Source organism: Lipophrys pholis (assembly GCF_963383615.2).
Source record: "Lipophrys pholis genome assembly, chromosome: 9".
Lineage (NCBI taxonomy): Eukaryota > Metazoa > Chordata > Actinopteri > Blenniiformes > Blenniidae > Lipophrys > Lipophrys pholis.
In genome coordinates, this window is record NC_137639.1 from 17,086,319 (window position 1) to 17,110,638 (window position 24,320).

General features: G+C 40.5%; 5 protein-coding genes across 8 annotated transcripts in view; 3 read left to right on the forward strand and 2 right to left on the reverse strand.

The window, feature by feature from the left end:
- LOC308114814 (sialic acid-binding Ig-like lectin 5) overlaps positions 1-1,606 on the reverse strand; it is a 5,626-nt gene extending 4,020 nt beyond the window's left edge. For 2 of the 4 annotated variants that reach the window (XR_013935641.1, XM_080472005.1), the window contains exons 1-2: positions 1,543-1,599; positions 258-650 (exon numbers count right to left, since the gene is read on the reverse strand). Coding sequence is in view for 2 of the 4 variants with exons in the window: in XM_080472005.1 (XP_080328131.1) it covers positions 258-650; positions 1,543-1,585 (436 nt within the window). In the remaining 2 variants the exon portion in view is untranslated. Of the gene's footprint in view, positions 1-257; positions 651-1,542 lie in introns of all 4 variants that reach the window. The other 2 variants (XR_013935642.1, XM_080472006.1) reach the window with 1 other exon arrangement.
- An 864-nt stretch (positions 1,607-2,470) lies between these two features.
- On the forward strand, positions 2,471-8,121 carry LOC308114164 (NLR family CARD domain-containing protein 3-like). The gene is made up of 7 exons (XM_080470846.1): positions 2,471-3,082; positions 3,854-3,931; positions 4,086-4,133; positions 4,217-6,023; positions 6,205-6,291; positions 6,646-6,813; positions 6,965-8,121. The coding sequence occupies exons 1-7, from the start codon at positions 2,755-2,757 to the stop codon at positions 7,281-7,283; spliced, it is 2,835 nt and encodes a 944-aa protein (XP_080326972.1). The 5' UTR covers positions 2,471-2,754; the 3' UTR covers positions 7,284-8,121.
- Positions 8,122-9,469: 1,348 nt separating this feature from the next.
- Positions 9,470-14,954, forward strand: LOC308115106 (myelin-associated glycoprotein-like; the record flags this gene model as incomplete). Its single annotated transcript, XM_080472455.1, has 6 exons — positions 9,470-9,533; positions 10,537-10,884; positions 11,464-11,763; positions 11,853-11,936; positions 13,715-13,996; positions 14,809-14,954. The coding sequence occupies 6 exons, from the start codon at positions 9,470-9,472 to the stop codon at positions 14,952-14,954; spliced, it is 1,224 nt and encodes a 407-aa protein (XP_080328581.1).
- Positions 14,955-16,361: 1,407 nt separating this feature from the next.
- LOC308114186 (free fatty acid receptor 2-like) lies at positions 16,362-18,176 on the forward strand. Its single transcript, XM_080470873.1, has 2 exons — positions 16,362-16,429; positions 17,112-18,176. The coding sequence occupies exon 2, from the start codon at positions 17,119-17,121 to the stop codon at positions 18,028-18,030; it is 912 nt and encodes a 303-aa protein (XP_080326999.1). The 5' UTR covers positions 16,362-16,429; positions 17,112-17,118; the 3' UTR covers positions 18,031-18,176.
- Positions 18,177-18,379: 203 nt separating this feature from the next.
- lim2.5 (lens intrinsic membrane protein 2.5) lies at positions 18,380-21,139 on the reverse strand (the record flags this gene model as incomplete). Its single annotated transcript, XM_080471611.1, has 4 exons — positions 20,959-21,139; positions 19,417-19,566; positions 18,686-18,820; positions 18,380-18,441 (listed from the first exon to the last, which is right to left on the reverse strand). Exons 1-4 carry the CDS (start codon positions 21,134-21,136, stop codon positions 18,380-18,382), a joined length of 525 nt encoding a protein of 174 aa, XP_080327737.1. The 5' UTR covers positions 21,137-21,139.
- Positions 21,140-24,320: the final 3,181 nt, after the last annotated feature.

Below are 24,320 nucleotides of genomic sequence, written 5' to 3' on the forward strand. Positions count from 1 at the left end.
ATAGTGACACTTGTAACACTTTACATTCCTTATTGTTTCCAAAATCTTTTTACATTTGTAATTTTCTTTTTGTTTATTGACTGACAATGGCATTTACTGACATTTTAATTTCTATAGTAAGCATGACAAGGCCCCTGCAGCCCCAAATACTCCTTCAAAATGGGGTCAGAAGTAAAGAAAAATTGTCATTGTACTAAGTTACTCTATATATTTCTTGTTTAGAAGAAATCAGGCAGAACACGTTTTCTGCCACTTACCAGTAACATCCAGATTGACATTTCTTGGCTTTCCCCAGAGCAAGTCGTCTCCTGTCTTCAGAGCAATCTCAAAAACCTGAGGGTCATCCTGCGTTATCCTTTCTATCTTCACCGAGCAGTCACCATCTGCGATTCTTCCAAAGAGCGACGTCCGGCCTCGGAAATCGCGACTCACTTGATCTCGGTCCTGGCTGTTAAAAGCAGTGCTTCGGAGGGGAAAAAGATGGCCACCACCTCTGAACCTCAACCGCACATCCACCCTTTGCTTCCTCCCTCTGAGAGGATGAGGCGTGAAGGAGCAGGGAATCACCACACAGGAGCCCGCCAGAGCTTGAACACGGTCAGGGACTGAGGGTACAGGAGTCACAGCCTGCGCCATCATCCAAAAAGCTGCTGGTGAGAGAAAGAACAGAAAAGACTGAGCAAGCAGGGACAAAAGTCACAGTACAGTTGAATAATTGGATTACAAAGAAGTGGAAGGATTTTCAATTATTTGGGAATGAGTTCCCAAACAGTTCATCAGTCAAATAATGAGACACACACACTCACATTTGCACTTATGGGTAATTTCAAGTCAGCAAACACGTGTTTTGAACTGTGGGAGGAAACTGTAATAATCAATGAAAACCACTGCGTTGCCAAGGAGAACCTGTGAACATTTTACACAAAAAAGATCTTCAAGCCTGAATTCGAGCAACAATAATCAAATTTTGAGGTGAGAGAGCTAACCACTACCATGCAGCACCTACAAGTATACAGAAAGTACAAAGGTTTTTTGTTGTTTTTTTTTCTTATAAAAAAAATCTGCAACTGCTTGGATGACTGACAATGTTGCAAAAGGTTAATGATAAAGAAAACATTTAAACTGACATGAGGTTTGTAATCCAGCTTGTGGCTACCCAGTATCACAATGCATAACATGACACAGGAAAATTTCGCAACAGGGGTATAATTAGAAAAGGGAAGAGGAAAACTGCAATTTTAGCGTGAGAAGTACCCTAAGACAATGATGTTTTATACTGTCTGAATGGGTAAATAATACAATATACAAAAAGTAGCATCTTTGTATAGTTAGTTGTATGATATTTCTTAAAAAGCAATATTTCAAATTCACCGGCAGAGAATATCGTGCAGGTTACACATAAACCAAAAAATTTCTATATTTTCAAAGTTGCAATTTTCATGACGTGATGGTTTCAGGCACATCCAGTCATTAAACACAAGTGAAAATGAAATCCCTATAAAAAGCAAAGCTCTTGCATTGACAATTTACTGAACTACTTACCAAAAATCACAGCACAGGAAAGAAAGACAGTGTCCACATGCATGACTGCAACGCTGCTCTGGCAGCACAGACAGGGAAGGATGAACAGAGGAGCAAAGAGGGGGAAGTGGGATTGTTTCGTCGTGCTGCTGGGGCCATGACTTCACTTTGATGCCTCCTGTCAAACCTTTATTAACCTTTGTCATTCACATTTTGTATGTCTTTTCATTTCAGCGAGCTGCGCTCACCTTGTAATTCTCAGTGCTGTTTTAAAACTGGGGAGTGATCGATTTCCAAACTCAAACATTACAGTTAATTGCTCAGCTGCTGAGCCAAAGAATTGCCTGCAGAGGAAAGAAAGACCTCAGCAAGCAACACTGAGACAACACATGACACTGAGTGAGTCATGCTCATGTTGCTAGCCGTTTCCTCAAAGACTGCAACAACCAAATGTGCTTGCATCTAATTTCCAGTGACAAAGATAGGGACGAAATATGTATACCGCAATACAAGTTTAATATTTAACTCCTTTGAAAGTCACTGGCTTATTGCTCTGCTGGCAATAACTTATTTATCAAAGTAAATAGGTCACAGGAAATAGGTCACGAGTGTCACAAGTATGCAAAATAAGGGAAACAAATATTAATCATATCAAAAATCTTTACTACATAAACGATTGACCAATTTTAAGTTTAGAATTCTCAGATTTTTGAGTAAACAATGTACACATTTATATAAGAATGACTACTAATAAACAGCCTTTGCGTCATATTTTTATGGTACACTTTTATAGCACCTGGTGATAGAGCGCATGTTTCTGTGAGATCAAACAAAGGCAAGTAATCAAAACCGGGGTCAAGACGTTGGTTGAACTTTGCACTCACTGGCAGATTGTTTAGATTGCTCTCTGCCCCGTCCTTTTCTTAACTTAAGAGAGAAAGAGCACAGTGTTCACGCCACTCCTGAACTCAATCGCAACACCAGAGGAGACTGAAACCACCTCGGATCATACCAATCAGCAGTATATTCCTGAGGTATGCATTTGAATTGATTGTGTGTGTGTGTGTGTGTGTGTGTGTGTGTGTGTGTGTGTGTGTGTGTGTGTGTGTGTGTGTGTGTGTGTGTGTGTGTGTGTGTCAGATTTCTACAAAGTCCCTTGATTTATTAGTCCTATTAAGACCATCTTCTATTTCTTTGATTTCTCTGGAAAGTCCGGATGCTCTTTCAGAAGCCATGAGCTCAGCTCAGCAGCTTCTCCGCTCTCAGAGAGATGTACTGCTGAACTGGACGTGTGACCATCCTGCGCCATTGCTGCGTTGGCTACGTGACGCTGAAGTGTTTTCCTCCAGCTGCTACTTGTCTCTGCTGGAGAAGTCGCCTTCTAATGCTGTGGCCCAGGCTCTGGAGACAGTCGGTGCCACTGAGGAGAACAGCAAAAAATTCCTGCTGGTGCTGAGGGAAGTTCAGGATTATTACTGCAGAGACCTGCAGGACTGGGTGGAGAAACACTGCAGGAATGATATCACCAGTAAGCCACATTATGCACCGGTTAAAGTTGAAGGTAAGGTAACTTTGTGATGTCTTCAACTCTCTGTTGACTTTCACTTTCAAGCAGTGTTAATAGGCAACAAATACAGTATTGATAATATCTGGCTTTACCGATGCCCCTTTTGACCTATATCAGTTGTTTTAATAGTATGGGAAGATGAGCCCCAACCTCTCACAGAGCTTGAACCATATTGCTTTCCATGAGAAAAAGCCTCCTTCTGACCACCGAAATCCTCCTTGGTTGTGAAACAATAATCTTATAGATCGTCATAAAGTTGAGTGGAAAAGACAGATATGAACAGATGTGATCCAAATACCAAGCAGACAAAACAAGTCAAGACAAGACTGGAAATGGCTGGTGTGACATTGACAGGGAGACAGACGAGGCATCCAAGTCGAACTGGCAGGAATCCTGATTGAAGATGCCACTTGCACACTATTTCCAGAGAGCAAGGGGCCTTGATGGCACACAGCTGTACAAAATTATGGAAAGGAGGCTTGATAAACTTGATTAAGTCATGAAAAAAGAATGCCTTAAGTAAGATTCACCTGGTGTGGCTCAGAATGCTCCAGTCCAATCAGTCAGCCGACGTTTCCTCTTGATAAGGTATCGCAGTTTCTGTAATATAATGTAAATTGGCACCACTTCTATCGAAAGTATTAATTTCATAAAAACAATGACAAACAACAGTCTCACTGACATTTTCAGCAAAAACTTGAAAAACAATCAAAATCATCCATTGTCTAATTTATCATTTCTGTATGAATTCTTTGAAATCTACAGAGAAGAAACCTAAAGGTCCCATTGCAAAACTGTTCAAAGGGAAAAGCAAAGGATTCTCCCCAATGGTTGACGTTAAAGGTATGAATTTAGCAGTCAGGTAAACTACATTTACAAGAGGATTTTTATCATTTCTGATCAGTATCTTATTTTTAAATGATGATCATTACTTGAACAGTATATGGATTTTACTGACATTGGAACTTGAGTTGATCTTGTGATTTTCATGTTGCAGCTAAAGATGAAATAATATCTAACAAGAGTTTGAAGTCCAACATCAGAGGTACGTCAAGGGAAACGGGGGTACTTCATGTATTTGGTATGTCTTTTTACTTGTCATTCCAATGTCTCCATCTTGTATTCCAGTTTCCATTTCTGCTCATAAAACGACCCTCCTGAAACGCACAGAGCAGTTGAAGTGTTACTCAGAGGGCAGCGCAGAGGCTTCAAACTCTGCTTCTCACATCGAGATCCGCTACACCGACCTTTTCGTGACAGAAGATAATGACTATGTCAACAACAGCCAACACGAATACTTTGACTTAGCAAGCAGGCGGGCTCGCATCTACGTCCACCAGGCCTGCCAGCGCATCCGACCATGCCATCTCCTAAGCCCCCAAGGAACCTCGGGACGCCCCCCGAAAAGGGTCAAGGTAAAAGGTATTGCAGGGATAGGAAAGAGCGTGGCCATGCAGAGACTGGTTTATGAGTGGGCTATAGGGAAGAACATGCGTGAATTCACCTGCATATTCGACCTGCGCTTCAGAGAGCTCAATCTGATTGACACGCCGCTGAGCTTACTGGATCTGCTCGAAGAACGATTTCGGTATCTGAAGGAAGCTCTGCCCGATCTATTGGCCTCACCAAAAACTTTGCTCTTCATCTTGGATGGCTTGGATGAGTTCAGATTCCCTTTGGACTGGAACAGCCGGGGCAAAAATGTTGACGTGGGTTCAAAGGTGCCAGTGTCAGAGCTGATGGTGGCTTTGATCAAAGGAAGTCTCCTTCCGGAAGCGTCAGTCATTCTCACCACAAGGCCTTCCACTGAGGCTCCCAAGCATTTCTTTCAGAGATGTTGCGTGGTTCTTGGCTTCGAGGAGGACCAGGTGAAGGAGTACACCACAAAGTTCTACAACGACAACAAAGTTGCTGCAAAGGTCTACGAATACATTGTGAACAACGACAACATCTTTGTTCTGTCCTTCATCCCGCTTTATTGCTACATCATTTGTACTGCCATGGCCGAGTTCTTCAATTCATCAACTCAAACCGTTGGTGACTTCAAGTCTCTTGAGTTGAACCCTCCCAAAACAGTCAGCGAGGTGTACTTCTGCTACCTGTTCACTGCCGTGAAGCACCATGCGCTGAAGGGGAGTGCAGAAAGAACCACACCTAAATCGGAGGTTCTTGCTCTGGCCAAGCAACAGCTTACCACCCTGGGAAAACTGGCTTACCAAAACCTCCTACAGAAGAAGATCATGTTCAGCAGAGAGGACCTGAAGCACTACGGTGTTACCCCCACTGATATTCAGAGCACTTTTCTCTGTCACATCCTCCAGCCTCTCAAAGAAGAGACAGAGATGTTTTCTTTCTTCCACTTGACGGTTCAGGAGCATCTCGCTGCCCTCTACTGTGCCATCAACCTCTTCAGTCAAGACGACATAATGCAGGCCCTGGACTTGTGGTGCTTTGGGATACAGCCACCATCCTCCACAGTTGCACCCCTGCAAAACAATGACCTTAACACGGACAAGCTGGAGAGCCTCCAGATGTTCACACGCTTCTTCATGGGAATGCTTCGAGCTCAGCTTGAAGGTCAGCTGGAGGGTCTCATTGATCCAACTGTGAAACGAGGGGACGGCATCCCCGCCAGGCTGGGTCTGTGGTTTCAAAGCCAGTTCAAGGGAAGAAAACTGGAAAACCAAACAGCATTGAATCTTCTCCACTGCTTAATGGAGTTACACATGAAGGAGACCACCAGCATTGCAGCACCCGAGATCAAGACACTTAACCTCTTCAAAATGAAGCTGAGTGTTGTTGACTGTGCAGCCATGCACTACGTGTTGCAGTTTTCGCCACACAGTCTACAGGAGCTAAACGTGGGTTACTCCAACATTGGAAACAGAGGACTCAACAGGCTGGGACCAATATTACATCGCTGTGAATCTCTCTAGTGAGTAGCTCATTTCACACTGAACTCATGTAAAAAGTGTAATAAAAGCAAGTTTGCAGTCAAGCATGTGGCCGTATACATTGGTGCAGTGATGGACTCAAGCCCATTCAGAACTGCCGGGCTAAAAAACTAAGAAAAAAAAGCTGACCTGGTGGTTATTCTTTGCCTTTTTGTCTTGCAGTCTGCGATACAACTGCCTGGATAGGCAGGCAGCAATTCTGGAATCTGCAGTTCTGAAATCAAAAGAATGCCGAGTCAAGAAGCTCTAGTAAGTCAACACAGATTATTTATCAAAGCTACCTTTTAAATTCATTATTAAAATCTCAAGTTGGCATGAAAGATTCCTAGTAAATACATGCATACAAAAAAAAAGGAAATTATTCAGCATAAAGGTCTTAATGCATTAATGAATCAGTGTTGAATATTTATTAGGGTTTAAGGCTGCTATTGCAGGAGACCTACTGTCTAAATGCACTAATCTTGGTACCAATAATCCATAAATGGATAATGTTTTCAAAAACTGGTAAATTAAATTTGTAATTAATGCCTAATCAATTCAGTACTTTGGGGCCCAAGAGTTTCAGGATACCCTGCTTCACCTTAGTGTTCCACTTGTATGCAGCATGTGCGGCAATAACCTGGGTCCAGAGGGTGTTTTGGAGCTGTGGAACGCTCTGGAACACAACACCACTGTGGAGGAACTCTATCTGGACATTACCGGCATCACAGAGAGAGGAACAGAAAACATTGTCAACAGCCTCAGCAAAAACACTTCTCTGAAGACTCTGACGTAAGACAAAAAAAAACCCCACTTCTCTGATACTGATATCTAGTGAAAGCTAAAGATGATTTAATTTTCTTTGTCATTCGCCTTTGCGAAGGTTATCCCACAAGCTCCTTTACTCCTGAGTTACCGTAACACGATGTTCCTCCTTTCTCAGCATCGTTGGGAATGACATCGGAGAGGCTGGGAGGAGGAGGCTCAGGGAGCTTGAGAGACACCGACCGGGTCTCAGGATCATTGCAAACTTTGTGGATGACCTTGGTTTGCTCCAGGCCTACCTGGACTGGGTGGAGGAGATCCGGGCAGACAGGGACCAGATGGACTCGGTGAAGAATGCGGACGCCCTGCAGTCGGTGCTGAACGGGCTCCAGGTGGCAGGAGTGGAGAAAGCAGAAAACGCAGAGAAGGCCAAAGAGCTCCAGACAAAGATTGAGGAGTTACTGAAGCACTCCACAGACCTGACTGGAAAGAAATAATCGTTTTGTATCAGCTCCATGGGAAGAGTAAAAACTACTTCCTGCTTCGTCGAACTATCAGTTCAATTTCAAAGTATTGCATGTATACTAATTTTGAGAACAGATAAAAAACTGCATCGATCCATGAGATAACAATGACTGCACAAAATCAAATGTTATATTTGCTTACATCATTTTACATAAAATCACACCTATAGGAGCTTTAACACGCAAGGAAAAGGAAAATTAAAGTGACTGTGTTAAGACTTTTATAACTTTATACTTACACAGGCACATTAAAAATGCAAAAATAAATCCATTCATCTTCATCCTGTTCGTGGCTGCAGGGGCCACAATCGCAGCTGACTAAAGGTTAGGGCAGGATACACCCCTGGACCGATCACCAGTCCATCACAGGGCAAACAGAGTGACAGGCAACCACACACAATTTAGTGTCACTAATGAAGCATAGTGAATTGTAGTTCCGAAGGGAATGCGGGGCTGGTGTGATGTAGTTGTAGTTCTGTCTTGAGCCACATTCTTGCAAGAGTTTCACCTTCTGTACTTAATTTAAAGTTAAGCATGAAAAATAGAGATTAGGCAAAACTTTTGTCTCCACTAAACCTGTGCACTCTGGAATTTGGGAGAAATCTATACACATGATCAAAAAGTAAGAGTAATGGAAATTTACCATGTTCCCCATTCATCTTCTGGTGACTCTCCACACTGGAGTGAAAGAAGAAACCTGAATGTGATGAGCTCTGGACTTCTTTGTTGGGAAAGAAAAAAAATGTGAAGACCTTTTTGAATTTATCCTCTCGCCATCGAATGGAATAAACTCGAACATGCTGCCACCTAGTGTCACTTTTCCTGCACTACAGCCACACGTCTGTACCAGGGATGGGCAACTGATGGCCTGTGGACCACATGAGGCCTCCATTCCCATTCTGTGCAGATCGTATCGTCCCTCAAAATCAAAAATGTTAAATTAATCATTAGCTTCAGATGTTATGAGAACATCGAAGTCTTTTGAAGCAGATTTGAAACTCCTTCGAAGTGTCAATAATTTGTAATTACAGTAGTAAATCAACTATAGATTCCCATAAATTTCAGTGATAACATCCATGATTTCCCCATCCCTGAAAACACTTGCATTGTTTACTATTGCATCTGCTTTTACCATGTTTTAAATAGAGACGCAAATTGGCTCGGCCTTTCAAAAAGAAGCTGCTGGTTATTGTTTTAAAAAGGATTTCTTCAACTGGCTCATTAGACATTTTGTTTGCAGATTATATAAAGGGATAATCTAGCTGTTTTATAATATATTATTATTACTTATTTGCAGGAAAAATTAAAAGCTTCTTTTTATAGTTTACAATGAGGTTAATCTGGATTTATTACAATCATTCAATCACATTTTTAATGTTCTGAAAAGAGTGTCTTTCACATTGTTTAAATAAACTGATGAAGTAATTAAGTGATGAACTTTTTGGTAAAATGAAGTTGGTGTTGGAGGTGACGGAATTGCCTCTCCTTATCAATGATTACTGTCTGTCTGTGTTTGTCCTGTAATGGACAGTGCAGGTATAGAAGATGTTTTCTATGGTTCTATTTTCTGAGTAAAAGACAACAACAATCCTAAACTCTGAATCTTGAACAGCAGCTCAACGTTATGTTTGCAGAGATGAAGGAATTTCACCCTCTGCAACAGCAGAGCGTGAAGTGAAGCAGAATTACTAAAAAGCAATAGAGTTTCTCTTTCAGAGTCTTTTCTCGGTTCAAGCCGACTGCTTTAAACAACCTCAGCAAGTTTTCTGTTTCAGACTGAATAGAACAGAGGGGGAGCGAGGGAATTACGTTGTGAGTAAAAAGGTGGACTTTAAGCACTGCAACAGATTAGTGGGCCATCACGGACATGCTCACACACAGACAGCAGGTTTTGTTCTGCCAAGGTAAGGCATCTATTGCATCCACTGGACTTACATTTTGTAAAATATTGGACTTTTTCAATATCTACAGAAAACATTAAAACAATCTAACGTTTTGATAAATCAGGAACATATCAAAGCAAGTCTGTGAGAGCAGCATTATGCATTTGCTCTTTCTTATAATGCAAAATATTGGTAGAAATCTTCTTTATCTAACTGAAGGAACTTTTTGACAGCTGCTGCATTTCAGGAATATTAAATATAAAGGCGACTTACGCTATGGCCATGGATGTTTTCTGCATGGGGACTGCTCATCTCCTTGGACTGCTTGCACTGTTGTCTGGTAAGAACACGAAACTTCATACAAAGGATTTGTACCATGAAACCAAGCAAGTACAATAAAAGCTGCATAAATATAATTTTCACTACACAAAATGTATTGAAGCATTTGTTATAATTCTAACTAACATTCAAATTTATCTCTGTCGTAGTGTTGTGAAAAGTACGACCAGGCATATTTAATAATAATCATTAAGGCCATATGCATATACAATGTGTAATCTACAGCCTGTACGTGTGTGTGTGTGTGTGTGTGTGTGTGTGTGTGTGTGTGTGTGTGTGTGTGTGTGTGTGTGTGTGTGTGTGTGTGTGTGTGTGTGTGTGTGTGTGTGTGTGTGTGTGTGTGTGTAGATAGATAGATAGATAGATAGATAGATAGATAGATAGATAGATAGATAGATAGATAGATAGATAGATAGATAGATAGGTAGATAGATAGATAGATAGATAGATAGATAGACACACACGCACGAACGCACACACACACACGCACACACAAACATAAAGCAAAAAACTTTCCTATAAATTGAAGATGAATGCAAAAGTGCTCACCCGAAGGAATCTAAAACGTAACTTATACCTGAAACACCTTAACACAATTCAATTCAAACCATTTCTATTCAGTTTATCCGTCCATCTTCTGCCTTACCAATCTCAGCCTGGCAGGGTACTATAACTGATTCTAACTGACTAAAAGCGAAGGCAAGCCACATCCAGTCCATCAGATTTTTAAACAAATAGAGACAAACAATCATTTACAATTCATCATGAGAAATTAACCTCAAACTCAGGTTCCTGCACTGTGGGAAGAAAACCCACGTATGCAGAGAGAGAACATTAAGCACTGCCGTCTCATCGCACTTCACTTGAACAACAATGGGGGACAGCAGAGAGGCATGCAATGTTTTCTCATTTATCTCCACAACTGAACACCGAACTGAATAACATACCGATATGAATGATGAATATCATCAACTCTCTCCTCTAATTTCATGAATGTATCTCAGCTGTCCAGCAGGTGAGAAGCTGGAGCATCAGTACACCTCCAACAGTAACTGCAGTGGAGGGGAGTTGTGTGGTGGTCCCATGTCAGACACAACCTCACTCCAGGGTCATCTGGTATAAATACCATAAAATACATTATCCTGTGGTGTATGATGGACTGAGTTCTCGGGCGGTGGCATACCAGTTCAGAGGACGCACCTCAGTTTTGGGTCAAGCCGCAGAGGGAAACTGTTCGCTGCTGATTGAAAGTGTGAGCAGAACTGACCACCTGACACAAGTCTACGTGTGGATCGACCCAGAGTCGGAAACAAGTCAGAGATTTCACACGCAAACTGTGACCATCCTTGTTCGTAAGTAGATTGTGATCAAATTCAATCGAACTCATGCAAACACTCCAGTAGACAAAACAATGAAACAGAACAGAGTATATAGATGATTTTCCTGAAGCTTCTGCGGTAAAATGAAAAGTTTCACATTTTATTATTCCGACTATTGCTCATGTATATCTGAAACGGCACCGTTGCCGAACCCGACACTGTAAATCTGTACCTTTCAAAAACTGTTTTTTTGTTTATTCAAACAACAACAAAGAATTGACTGCGAAAATCCAGTGTTTCATTTAAGCTGAATGAACTTAAAAAACACACACACAAAACAATATATGCTTCCTGTTTGGACTTAGTGTTTTCAAAGAAACGAAGGAACTGCACAAAACATTGTTTCAAGATATTAAACAGTTTATGCTTCACAACAAGTGCACATAACTGAGACTTTTTCCTGACTTAACTTAAAAATGTCTTAAACTATCCTGAAAAAAGACAAGGTTAAACATTCCAATTGCCAATATTTTCATCATACGTCACATTTCTAGTTCATGCTTTCATCAACCCAGAAATGTACATTTAATATCTCTTTATTTGGATTCCTAGAGAGAAATACTCCGAGTATCTCTGTTCAGAGTCAAATAGTGGAAGGGAAGACATTCCTGGCGAACTGCTCCATAAAGTACTCCTGCTCTCATTCACCTCCGTCCCTTCACTGGCAAACAAGCCAGGCTCTGCAAAACTCCACTGACAAGGTGTTCAATGGGAGTCTGTGGGAGCAGTGGCTGTTTATGGAGACGCTGCGCGGAGTAGCAACACACGACATGCACAACAGCAAAATCAGATGCTCGGCACAATTCAAGTCCTACACCAAACACAGTCAACAAATAACACTCAACATATTATGTAAGTAAAAAAATTGCACATCACGCAAAGACACGTACTCCTTGTATTCAAAGTGGTTTCTTAATAGTATGACTATTTTCTATCCTCAGATAAACCTGTCAGTGTCACTGTGGTGCAGGAAGACGAAGCGGTGAAGGCGGGTGGAGACGTCAGTGTGAAGTGTTCCGCCGACAGTAACCCAGAACCAGACACATACTCGTGGCTCCAAAGACACATGGGCCAGATTCACAAAATAAATTCCTCTCAAAGAAGAATCGCCCTCAACAGCGTCACAAAAGATACTTCACTTTCATGCACGGCCAGTAACGGTGTTGGAGCGGGGCGATCTGAGTGGCTGGATCTGGATGTTCAGTGTAAAACTTCTTTCATTTCCCCAACTGTACAAAAAATTGCCACTTTTCTGGATAGTAATAGAAAATGAAAGCATGAGTTGGCCTGGATTTCCACTGCATACTGGAAGTAAAATGACCTACGGTTTTTGAAAATACTCAACTATAAGTGGAAGAAAGTACTTTGCATTGTGTGTTAGAAAACACTTAAAAAAAACAACAACAACAACAAAAAATCTTATCTTTAAAACCTTAATATGTCTAGAATTACTGACTGGTGCAGGTTTATCAATTTGCTTATTTGCATTCTCTCTCAGCAGCTTGTTGAGAACAATGAGAAGAGCATTCATGTCCACAGAAATTGTCAGTAGTGAAGTCTCAAAACCTGCTAAGTAGTGACAAAGCCACTATGTTGGCAACACTTTATCATTGCAGTGGCACTACTTTGTAATTACAAAAGAAATATGAATCCAGTCTTTGGTCTTGTACAATCTTCAATGAAATCAATTCATTTTACAGTTACAATAATAGTGGAGGGCTGACACCTTACAACTCCAAAAACTAAAGTGTTGAACTCTTTTCTTGATTCTTGTCCTCCTTTTAGACCTTATGTCCCCCTTGTGTGCTTTACATTTAACAGTATTGCAGCAATCGGAAAGTTTGAGCTACAAAACAGGACGATTTAAATGTTCGACCCACATAAACTAGATAGGTGGGCTCACAACTGTGCACATTATGTACTCATCTGTCTTATTCGTCAGGTATGCAGCTCCGATGTGCACTCTGTGAAAACTAGAAATGAATGTTTCGAGGTCTTAATGAAAAACAAATGATTTGCTCTGTATGTAATGAAAACACTGCCGTAGAAAGTAGTGATTTGGTCAAACACCAAATATGCAATATATATATATATTTTTTTTTAAATAGCAGTGATGATAAAACAGCAATGGAATAAGATTATAAAAAGTCAATGAGGACAACAGTCTCGCCTGTTTTCAAAGTACTTCTGCAAAAAACCAAGATAATACAAGTTTTGTCTGCAGGATGATAATAATCTGAAGAAAGCACAAATCAAAGAATGGGATTTCCCATGAGCTGTGTCTTAAATTCAACCTAAATTAAAGTGGAAAAAAATTGCCAAAAATGTGCTGAACGGTAGAAAAAAAGAGTATTTATTGAACTGATCTCAACTTAAAGTATAAGTGATTATGAAGGGTCTACAAACACAAACATCAACAGAGTGATATATCTTGGAATTGCACTTTAATCCTAGTTATTCTGTTTTGTTTTAATGCAACAGAAGCACATTTACTTGTGAGATTATATTAATATCGAATGGAGAAAATGGCTAATTTGGAATAAATTTAATGCAATAGGACAATTTTGAAATACTGTTTCAATATCAAATTGTCATGGAGCTTTAATTATATTCAAACAGTGATCGACATGATGGACCGGTTCAAAAAAGTTTAAGGTCAAGAGGTGTTACATTCATCTGAGTCATGAATCATGAGTCATGCCTATAAACTGAACACAACATATGTTTGTTTCTTAAAAACCATAAACCAAAAGAGTGAAGAGATTGCATCCTGTCAAGGACTATTGATATTTCATCTCTGTAGATGCTCCACTGATCCTACCCGAGACCTCCTGCAGTCGGGTGGAAGGAATTCTGAGGTGTGTCTGCCAGGCTGAAGCGTCTCCTAATGCCTCCATATACTGGGTGATTGATGGGAATTACATGCTCCCTTCCTCATTGATTTCTAAATCTGCAAAAAAGAAACATTCCATCAGTGGAGAAATAAGCGTCCCAGCTAAAAACCAGACCACCGTGTCCTGCACAGCCTGGAATCCATTCGGCAATGACACCAAATGGATTTCTATTGCAAACTCATCAAGTACATGTAAGATATACTCTTGCTGGTTCACAGTTTTTTTTTTTTTTCTTTATATTTCATTCGGTATTGTAATGATATGTTCTCTTTGTGTTACTACAGTATCATTGCCCATTTGGTTGATGCTTATAGGAATCGCTCTGCTATTAGGATGCGCAATGTTCATTAACAGAAAATATCCAAGAAAAAGGTTGGTTGGCTGAAGTTTTGTTGCTAATTGCAATTTACATTTCTTTATTTAGTTTTTTGCTGAACACTTTAAAAGATATTTTCAATATTTGTTCAATTCAAAGCTCAGTTCCCGAGACTGCTGAAGATGAAGAGAGGTACGGAAATCTTCGAAAGGGAAGAAATCAATGTCAATGTTCGTCACAGCACAAATATAGCATTCGTAGTGATAGAAAGACATTCAATTAGCCTGATTTTTGTTTTCTTGGTAAGACCCACACAGAAAGACAATTTATAGCTTCAAAATCTTACTCTACTTGACAATCCATTTTCTACATCATGTGAATTATTGATTACCACCGTCAAAAAAATATTCAATGACAATAGTGATATTAAGAAGCTTCAGATTTCATCCCTTAGAATGCATCTACATTAAATAAATATAAATGCTGGCATTTGACCTATGCTGTTCGTGCATTGTATGTCACAATTCCGTCACATATTTTCGGGGACATTTTCAAAAACACAGTTTAAGTTACTGCGACGGATGTCATTTAAAAAAAAAAAAACTCCTCCAATAATGCGTCAAAATCCAGACCAAATAATGTGTCTGTAAGTATGTTTGATAAAGACTTCTGTTTACCTGCCAACAGGGTCCGCAATGGAGCCAAGCAATCAGGCCTGCGAGGACCGGAGGGGAACCCTCAGGAGGAGACACTTTCCTCTGTGCGTGAAAACGACTGCGAAAAATGAGAGTTGCTGCAACAGTGGCAAAGGTGCAGTAACCGTCATTTACTGATCGACACAACAGACCGTCCATCCGTTCATCTGTCTTTCCATTTTTTGTGCTTTCTCAAACATTTAAAATATCAATATTATTGTTTTCCGTAGGGTGTGCACAGAGACATGCTCCTCTATCTTAACTGCCACGGCGGTGTAGGTTTCATACTGTCGTCCTCATAATGTGCGTTTTACCGCAAAAACACCGGCCACATGTCATCTTTATGTGTGACGTCCACAGACAAGCACACAGCGACCATTTGCAAAGACGTTCACATTCTAGAAGCATATTTGATTTTAGTTGAAGGCGGAATTATCAGCATAAGTGGAGGAAGGACTCAATCTTTCATGGTGACTTCGCCCCATCAAATAGTGGCGAGCTGACCATGAAAACTAAACAGAAAGACAAACGAGAAAGCTAAAGGAGACACAACCTGACAACGATCAAGAACTAAACAAGCTGGCCACATGCAGGAAGTGAAGACGTGAGGAGCGAAGAAACCAAAAATAGTAGAAAAAAAAGACAAGAACTTTACATCACAATGCCCATAACAAAGTTATAAAAAGAGATAAGTCTGACCTGATGTCATGAGACACAGAGGCAACAACAAAGTAAATGTGGTAACAGACTTCATTTGTTCTGTTTTTCCCACGCAGCATAAAACTCTACAACAACTCACCATAAACTCTATTGTAAATTATTTTATTCCTATCCTTATTTGTATTATGTGATAATTGCTGTTATTCTTCTCTAATATTGTTTGCACTTTCTCTCTATGCTGCTGCAACACAACACAAATGATCAAAAAATATTTCTATCTATCTATCTATCTATCTATCCTAATGACAGTACTTAAATGTATAAGGTAAAATACACACAGACATGAAAAGCAGTACAAATCCAACACTTCAGAACCGTATTGATGATGAAGAAGTCAGTAGGAAAATAAACTTAGAAGACAGAGCAGGAGGGATACCAAAGAGAACATCAGGGCTGTGACGGTGACATTGTGAAACCTACCGAGGTTTATGCTTATTTACAGTTTACAGTCACAGGGCAAGCAATAAACAAAAATAGATATGTGATGGTGCCGCTCCGCACCGAAACCCAAAGAATAGCCTTCAAACTGACTGTGCTGGTAAATATTTCCTCTTTAATGATGACTTGGTCTTCTTCATGAGCTTTCGGTGGGAGAGCTACTTTGAATAAATGCAGGCTCATGGCCTGATGAAATGAAGATCTAATTATCAGGTTGACAATAGATTCATGTTGATAGCTTGTGGGAGGAGGCGCTTCCCTAACAAACACAAGATAAAAGTCAACATCAGCTGTTGTTTTGCATTTTGGTTAATATTAAACAGTATGACTTGCTTCCGGGACATAACATTTTATATCAGCTCATCTTTGACCTCAGAAGTTGTCTTTGATGGGAGGAACAGCACGGAGGAGTGCTTGTGTTTAAGCCTCAAGAGTTGTTTAACTTGTACTGCCTGGTAAGTCAATATTTCTATATTATAAGACTAAAATAGGAAAAATGTAGGTCTGATTTGAACATGAAGTTTGACTGCAGCTTGTTTTGATACTTGATTTGTAATGTAACTGGTTCATTGAAGACACAGAATGCAAACATAGGTGAGGGGTTATTAATGTCTACAGTGTAGATGTTAACCTGCTATGGTGTAGACTCTACACCATAGCAGGTTAACGTTTTAAGATGAATATCAACGCTTCTTTAAAATGTCTCCTTGTGGATGTTTTGTATGTTTCTCATGGCAAACCTACATAGGTCAGATAAATATTGAGAGCAGGTTTAAGTTTTGTTCCATCAATGGTTTGATCGGGACTTTTAGATCACAATTGTTTCTTTAAAGTATGGACATCTAAGTTGTGTAGTGGTTAGCACCCTTTTCTTCAAAATGACGTGTCGTTGGTCCGATTCTGGGGCCCAACAGTGTTCAGCTTGCATGTTCCCCCTGTGCATGCTCGGGTTTTCTGATGGATTGCCCACAGTGTAGTCTTCCTTGATTCTTAGACTGACTCCCGTTGAATAGGATAAAGCAGCATAGTTGATGAAAGGATTCTTTAGAGTAACCTCTGTCAACATCGTGGTGCCACATGTCAATGTCAATGTCAAACACACATTTCGATTCATGTCTGTTGTTTCTTTCGGTCCAGGTCGGGCATGGAGCCATTTATAAAGAGTGAGATCATTCTGGCAGTTTACATCGTTTCCTTCCTGATTGGCTTGCCTGCCAATCTCCTGGCTCTCTACGCCTTCAGCTCAAAGATACACTCCAAACCACTTCCAATAGACATCTTGCTGCTCAATCTGACCGTCTCCGACCTGCTCTTCCTGGTCATCCTCCCTCTCAAGATGCATGAAGCCGCTTCCGACATGGCGTGGACTCTGCCAAACATCGTGTGCTCCTTCACCGCCTTCATTTTTTTCTCTTCGATCTACACCAGCGCGTTGCTTCTAACAGCAGTCAGCGTGGTCCGCTACACTGCAGTTGTGCACCCGGTCTCCTACCACCAGCTGCAGAAACCTGTGTACGCGGTGGTTATCAGCATTGTGATTTGGATGACCTCTGCAGTGCACTGCAGCATCACATTCATCACCGAGCACCACCCGTCCCTGTCCAGTAAAAACTCGAGTATGTGCTATGAAGACTTCACTGAAAAGCAGCTGGCGGTCCTTCTACCAGTGCGTTTGGAGTTCTTCTTTGTGCTTTGCATTTTACCTCTAGCAATTTGCATTTACTGCTACATGCACTGCATCATAATTCTGTACAGCCGCCCCAGGATATCCAAAATGCGAAAACAGAAGGCGATTGGTATGGCACTGGGGACCCTTGCGGTCTTCCTCATTTGTGTTTTGCCATATAACTTGTCTCATTTATGGGGTTACACACAGGGTAAGAGCCCAAGGTGGAGGTATTATACCTTACTGCTTTGCACTTTCAACACATGCATTGATCCTATAATATTTTACTTTTCTTCCTCTGCCTTTCGCTGCACTAGTGGAAGGTTCATTCTCAAAAGATTTGGACACTCAGTTTCACAACAGCAAAGGCAATGCACGAGCTCTGGCTGAGAGTTAAATACGGTATTAATATTGTGAATGCGTAGCAAGCTTCAGCGTTACTGTTTTTGTGTAAATAACAATTACAAGATCAGAAATTGTTAATGTACATTATTGAATTGTTCATTTAGAAAAAATAAATAAATCTTTGAAATGCCTCTATAGGTTTAATGTCATCCTGTGTTTCACTCCCAAACCACTTCTGATATTTTCATGACAAAACCACAAGACTTCTTTTTTTTTTTTCTTTTTTTTCAGCACATATGCAAATTTTCAAGTTTTATTAGTTGCCAGTACGTTGTTTCTTTTTGCATGTGTACAGATTTCCTTTGTGGCTTTTACACATTATTTCCAGTGGAGTTTAACGTGGGCCAGCCACTCTTCTGCACTCGTGCATTCTGTAGGCACACATGTAGAATATACCTGCAAAGAAAACGAAGGTTCAGTTAACGTGGGCGTACGGTGGGAATCACACCGTCTGTTTCCTACAGAGACGTCAAGAAAAGGAGATTACTGGATCAGAACAAACCACTCGACAGAATGATCAGAGACGGGGTTTGAAAACAGAACAGCCTGGTTAAATGTGTAGTATTTGTATGGGAATTCAAAGTACTTTTGTTGACTTACAAGATTGATACATTTCTGACAAGTGTGTTTATCAACCAACCTGCAAAGAAGGTCATGAGCAGTGCCACCCAGCCTAGTATGTAGGACCAAGAGAAACGCCAGTCACCAAACCGCTTGCCCAGGAAATTCACCGTCACCCCGGTGTAAATGGCCATTGCAAGCAGTACAAAAAGAGCTGGGTTGATAAACAGAAAAGGACACATTAATGTCATTTATCTATGAACAAAAGTCATTTCATATGAAACTTCTTTAACTTGGTTTCTGTGTAAGCTCTGGTCAGCTTAGTTCCCATCTAAGGTAAATTCTATAAATATTCGGTTTTGAGACCAAAAGATTTAGAGGGGTGCCAGAGAGCTTCAAGGGGTAGCAGCATGAACAATCAGGGGATCAGGTCAGGGGGATGCCTTTTCCAGCATTATTTTTTTTTTTCTCTCCATGACCATCATGGCTTCTTTTCAAAAAATTACAAGTGGAGACCATTCAAAACTATGAGAGTTATGACAGTATAGATTAAACAGATTTGTAAATGAATTGTCTGTTGATGTCTAACGCATTGAATCAGTTAATGTAGTGAAATATTAGAAAGTCCAGGAATTAGAACAGAAACTACTGGACAAAACATATGCAAAGTGTACGTAGCGGGAGCTGTAATGGTGTAATGTGATAGTGTGCATGTGTGTGTGTGTGTGTGTGTGTGTGTGTGTGGGGGGGGGTTCTAAATGATACATCATTCATGGTTAATGTGGTGTCAAAAAAACACTCAAGACTCACTTGAAACGAAGAACATGATTCCAGCTGCGAATGAGCGGTTGAACCTCTCGAAAGCAGAGAAGTGGGCAAATGAGAGGATTCCTGCAATGATGCCAGCAAAGCAAGACATGGCGGACAGGATCATGAAGGCACGAGTGGCGTTCCAGTAGGCTGAGGACGAATAAGACAAGGGACATAGAGAGAGTACTATGAATATATGTGCAGGAAGCTGCTAAATAGAGAGATAGAGGATTACTAACCTGTGATCTGGTAGATGGACTCAATGTCATTTGAAGATTTAATGACAGTAAATTGCTTTTCAAATATCAAATTTATTACACGGCCCTCATGTTATGATTTATTATCATTGGACATATTTCAGAGGTGAAAGGCTCGCATGTACTCAACACAGGTGAACAAATTTAACACAAAATGAACATCCCTCTTATATGTTGTGTAACTGAATAACAAATGTTTCTTTGGAAATAGCAGTATTCATTGTGGTAAAACATTAACACATGATCCCTTGTTGAAATTTCCCCTGAATAGGTTGAGGAAGTGGGGGTTAATACAGTCTTACAGATGGACGTGACTACTTTTTTTTTTTTGTACTGAGTGAAGTCAGCAGTGATGTAGGAGTTCAAAGCCAAGTCAAAACACCAATAAGTTGAGACAAGGTCCATCGAAATGAGTGTCCTGATGATTGACACCTTTAAAAATGTTTTTTTTGTATGAGTAGTCCACTATACTGAAATACTCCATTGGCCTGTGATACAAGCTGTGCTGCCCAGACATTTATATTGTGTTCCCACAATATAAATATGAATACTAACTATGTTACATACAATTCAAGAGATGCATCCTGATATGTTTCATGATCTTTGTGACTGTATCTTCTCACGCCACCTTGAGATTTGGTGGGGTTTGGGATTAAACTAAACCAAGTCTCCAACTACGTCCTACTTAATCTGATGTTCTTTTTATTGCATTCATTAGTTTAAAACTGTATCCTATTGTAATGACCTGATGATAATTCAATCTGGCCAGCATAAAAGTGAAAACTATGCTCTGAGTTTAAACAAAGTTCAGCTTGAAAGTATAAGATTAGAATGTTTGTCCACCACTTCTAATCTACCAATCTACAATTGCCGAAGGTCAAGATCAACATTTAATCTAAAGTCATTCAGACCCGTTTTATTATCTCAGGTTCAGGAAGTTACAGATTTTCAGAAGCTGCCAATATGCCATAGTCAATACTGTTTCAAACAATAGATTAGACTTCACTAGTCATGCTAAAGGGACTTGTAAATGACAGTGTAATATTAGATGTAAGCTACACTTTGTCCTTTCTTTTGGACCTCTTTCTATCAGTGACATGAAGACATTAATTCTTGTTCTCACACCTCCGTAGTCTGGGTTAGTGTTAGGTCTTAAATAATACAGTGCCTTGTGTGCTGATTTTGACCGGATAAACAAGACACTGCGGCGTGCACTGCTGGAATTTCTAGTTCCAAAGGACATCCTCATGTCCCAGGTAGATGTGTCCCATGTGTCCTGTCTTACCGATGCTATCAGTCTGCATGTAGCACTTTCCAGACATGCAGTATCTCCACAGGCCCTGATGGGCGAAGCTGCCAGACAGACGGTACTGCATCCAGTAGTCCGTGGCTGTGGAGACCACCAGCAGGATGTTCCCCACAATGGCACAAAACAGGCCCCCTCCCATGAAGCTGTACATCATGAGTGACACTATGATGGTGGTGACGGCTTTATGCACTGTGCGAAAAGAGAAGAAGTTAGGAGTCAGTTGTGCAAGTGATGTCATAATAATGGGATGGATATTGAATCAGTAGGACGCCGACTAAAGAGACGGAGCGAGCTCGACAAACGTTTGCAGAATCAGATCCACATGCTTTTGAGATTAACATTTAACAAAAAAAACGACGTCATTTCTTGTCACATATCTACTCTTAACGAATTTCCTACTTAGAAACAGGAAATACTGTATATCAGATGACAGACAGTTCTTCTCACTGTATCATCGCACAATCACATTATTTTACTGAAAGCAACATCTGGTGTTACCCTTTCAAATGACGCATGAAGAACTGATATGAAGATATTACAGTTAATCTATGCATACTGTTTGTACCGACGACATGGTGATGTGTATCAACAAAGAGCCCGGTTAAAATCCTGTTAAAAGAACAACATTGGACATTAATTATGCCTATAGATGAACATTGAAGAGTATTAAAAAAAAAAAAAAGACTGCATAGAATAGTTCTTTATTCTGAAGAATAAGAGACAACATAAACCCTCAATAATCTGGAGTGTAGGGTCAGGAGAAGATGAATGTTGGGACATTTTTGTAAGAAATGCATACTGTATCTTAATGCATCACTACATAAATACCTAAACAATGTTGAAAAAGATCCAACACACATCTGTTCATAAAAAGGTGGACTGCATGTGGTCTGACAAAGTGTCATCGGTCAACAAACAGAAAATAGAAGGAGAGGAAGCAACACCATCTTACCTGAATTCCTCAGAATAAATCAACCCTCTTAAGTATCAACCTTTCCTCAGGGGAAGAGTGGGAGAGAGTGCAGGCCAGGAGTGAGCAAAACGTCAAAGAGGAAGCCCTAGGCAGACTTCCAAAAGGTTATCCCCTCCACTTTTCTGTTGATGGAGGCAAAATCCTTTAAAACAATCATCACAGAACAAATGCACTTGAGCTGGAGGGCCAAAAGCCATGTGACTGGTTCACATTGAACGACATGGGAGTGTTTTTCTGGGGGGGGATAAGGGGAGGGCTGATGGCATTGGGGGATGGGAGAGGGTCTCTGGGATACAGGGCCGCGGCACCACAGTCCATGTCTGTTGTTCTATGAGGCATTCTGGAACTGTGGATGTGCAAAGGCTTGCAGTACTGCTGTGGTCAATGGAACATGCTGAAGCGCACACTTTCTTTCAGTGTGGGTGGGGTGGGGTGTGAAGACACACACACACACACACACACACACACACACACACACACACACACACACACACAGGACAGATACATGTCTGAATGAAACGACACACTGTATACAGTGTGAGCTGTATATGTTCACCCCGAACGTGTAATGACGTTGTAGAAACACTGCACTGCCGGTAAAAGGTGAACTCATATGGTATAACATGTTGATATATTTGAAGACAAACTCATTATTTAACTGCAACATTACGATTAGCATTGCAATCTTCCAAGTCAAACTCAATGCAGTACAACAGCTCTACCACCATTGCGTCGGTGATCATAAATGCATAGGGCAAGCATATGAATTATCATATTAATGTATCTACATGTCTGCTATTGATGTTTGCAGTAGTGTTCAAATGGATCGCATCACTTTGAGGAGCGTTTGCCTGTCTATGACATCACACAGTATTGGAGATTAATACAAGACCACAACAAACCACATCCTCAGTAAGTGTTCAGAGCAAACAACTCCAATTCTCTGTCAGGCCAAACAGAGCACTGCGTTTTGTTTTATAATTTGAATTTCAAGGTAGACCTTGTAGTAAATAATAAAACTGAATCTAATTGAATGTCCAGCACAGCATTTGTAAACTACATAGCTTGTGCAGTTTCTTAAAACACTCACAACTGGAAAACCTTCCTCATCTAACGAGGAGAAAATACCAAGTGGAATCTTGAACCAGGAAGGCTGACATAAACACCTTAAAAGTAACTCCATCTTTTACATTTAATTCTATTTTGTAATAGGAGAAAAATTAAGCTTTTTCGATTGTAGATCAAACAGTTGTATAATTAAAAAATATATATATTAAAAAAAATCCATGAAGGCTAATAAATTGATTAAATCGTTTCTTTAGCACGTGAATATTGTTTGTTTCAGTAAACACGTCTAACTATTTGGCTTGCTCATGCCTGACTACTACACACACAAATACACATTGATGGAGAAAAGCCTGTTGTAGAAATGGGTGTTGAAAATTAAGAAACAGTTTCTTTGAGATGAGCATGTTGGAGTCTGCAGTTTTGTCCAAATGATTCCGACATAACAACCTGCATTAAACAATTTTTTTACATTTGCTCGAACACAATTGGAAGAAAATGCATCATCCATTAACCCTCACATCCAAACGTATTACGTTTACCGACCTTTGCATCGTTGTCTTCATTGAAAAACTATAATTCTTTTTGTTGTACATTTTTCTTTTATGGAGCTAAAATACTTCATCGTACCGGTGGCAGATAGTTTCAGGGATCACAGCAGGAAGAACTAACCTCAATCTGAGGCCAGGGCCTCCTGGTAGGAGGTTGGATGTTCTCTGTGGAATATCTCAAGGCTCTTTGGCTTCCAACACTCACCAGCTTTCCCACTATCCTAAATTTTAAGTGCAGAAGAGCCACGGGTGGATTGGTAGCCACTTTCATATAAACTCAGCAACTCCAAATTCATAAAATTAAACTTCATATTCAAATAGTCTGTATAATTACTAAGGTGATGGCGCACCTTGCTCTGCTCCACAGCACCACCTGCTGCACAGACAAAGCACTGATTCACTGCAACGGAAACGGTATAGGCAGCAGTCCTTTTTCCTCACTGGTGACACTTCTAGTTTACTTCCTGTGTTCTCTACTTTTCCATCTCTGTGGAGCTCACAGTGAAGTCAAGGACCATCGGAAGAACAGACGAAAAGCTTGACACTTCTTTCTGCAAGCTTTCACTCCCTGGTTGTGCTGCCGTGGAGCGTATTTCTGCACCAGAACAAGTATAAAAGCGGTTGATCTTCATGAGACAAGATTAATACTGGAAAGTAAAAAGGAAGGATGGATGCTGCAATAAGACATTGACAATCCTGAGGAGAACATCAGCATCAGTCACAGAAGGAAATGAAGCAGATCAGACATC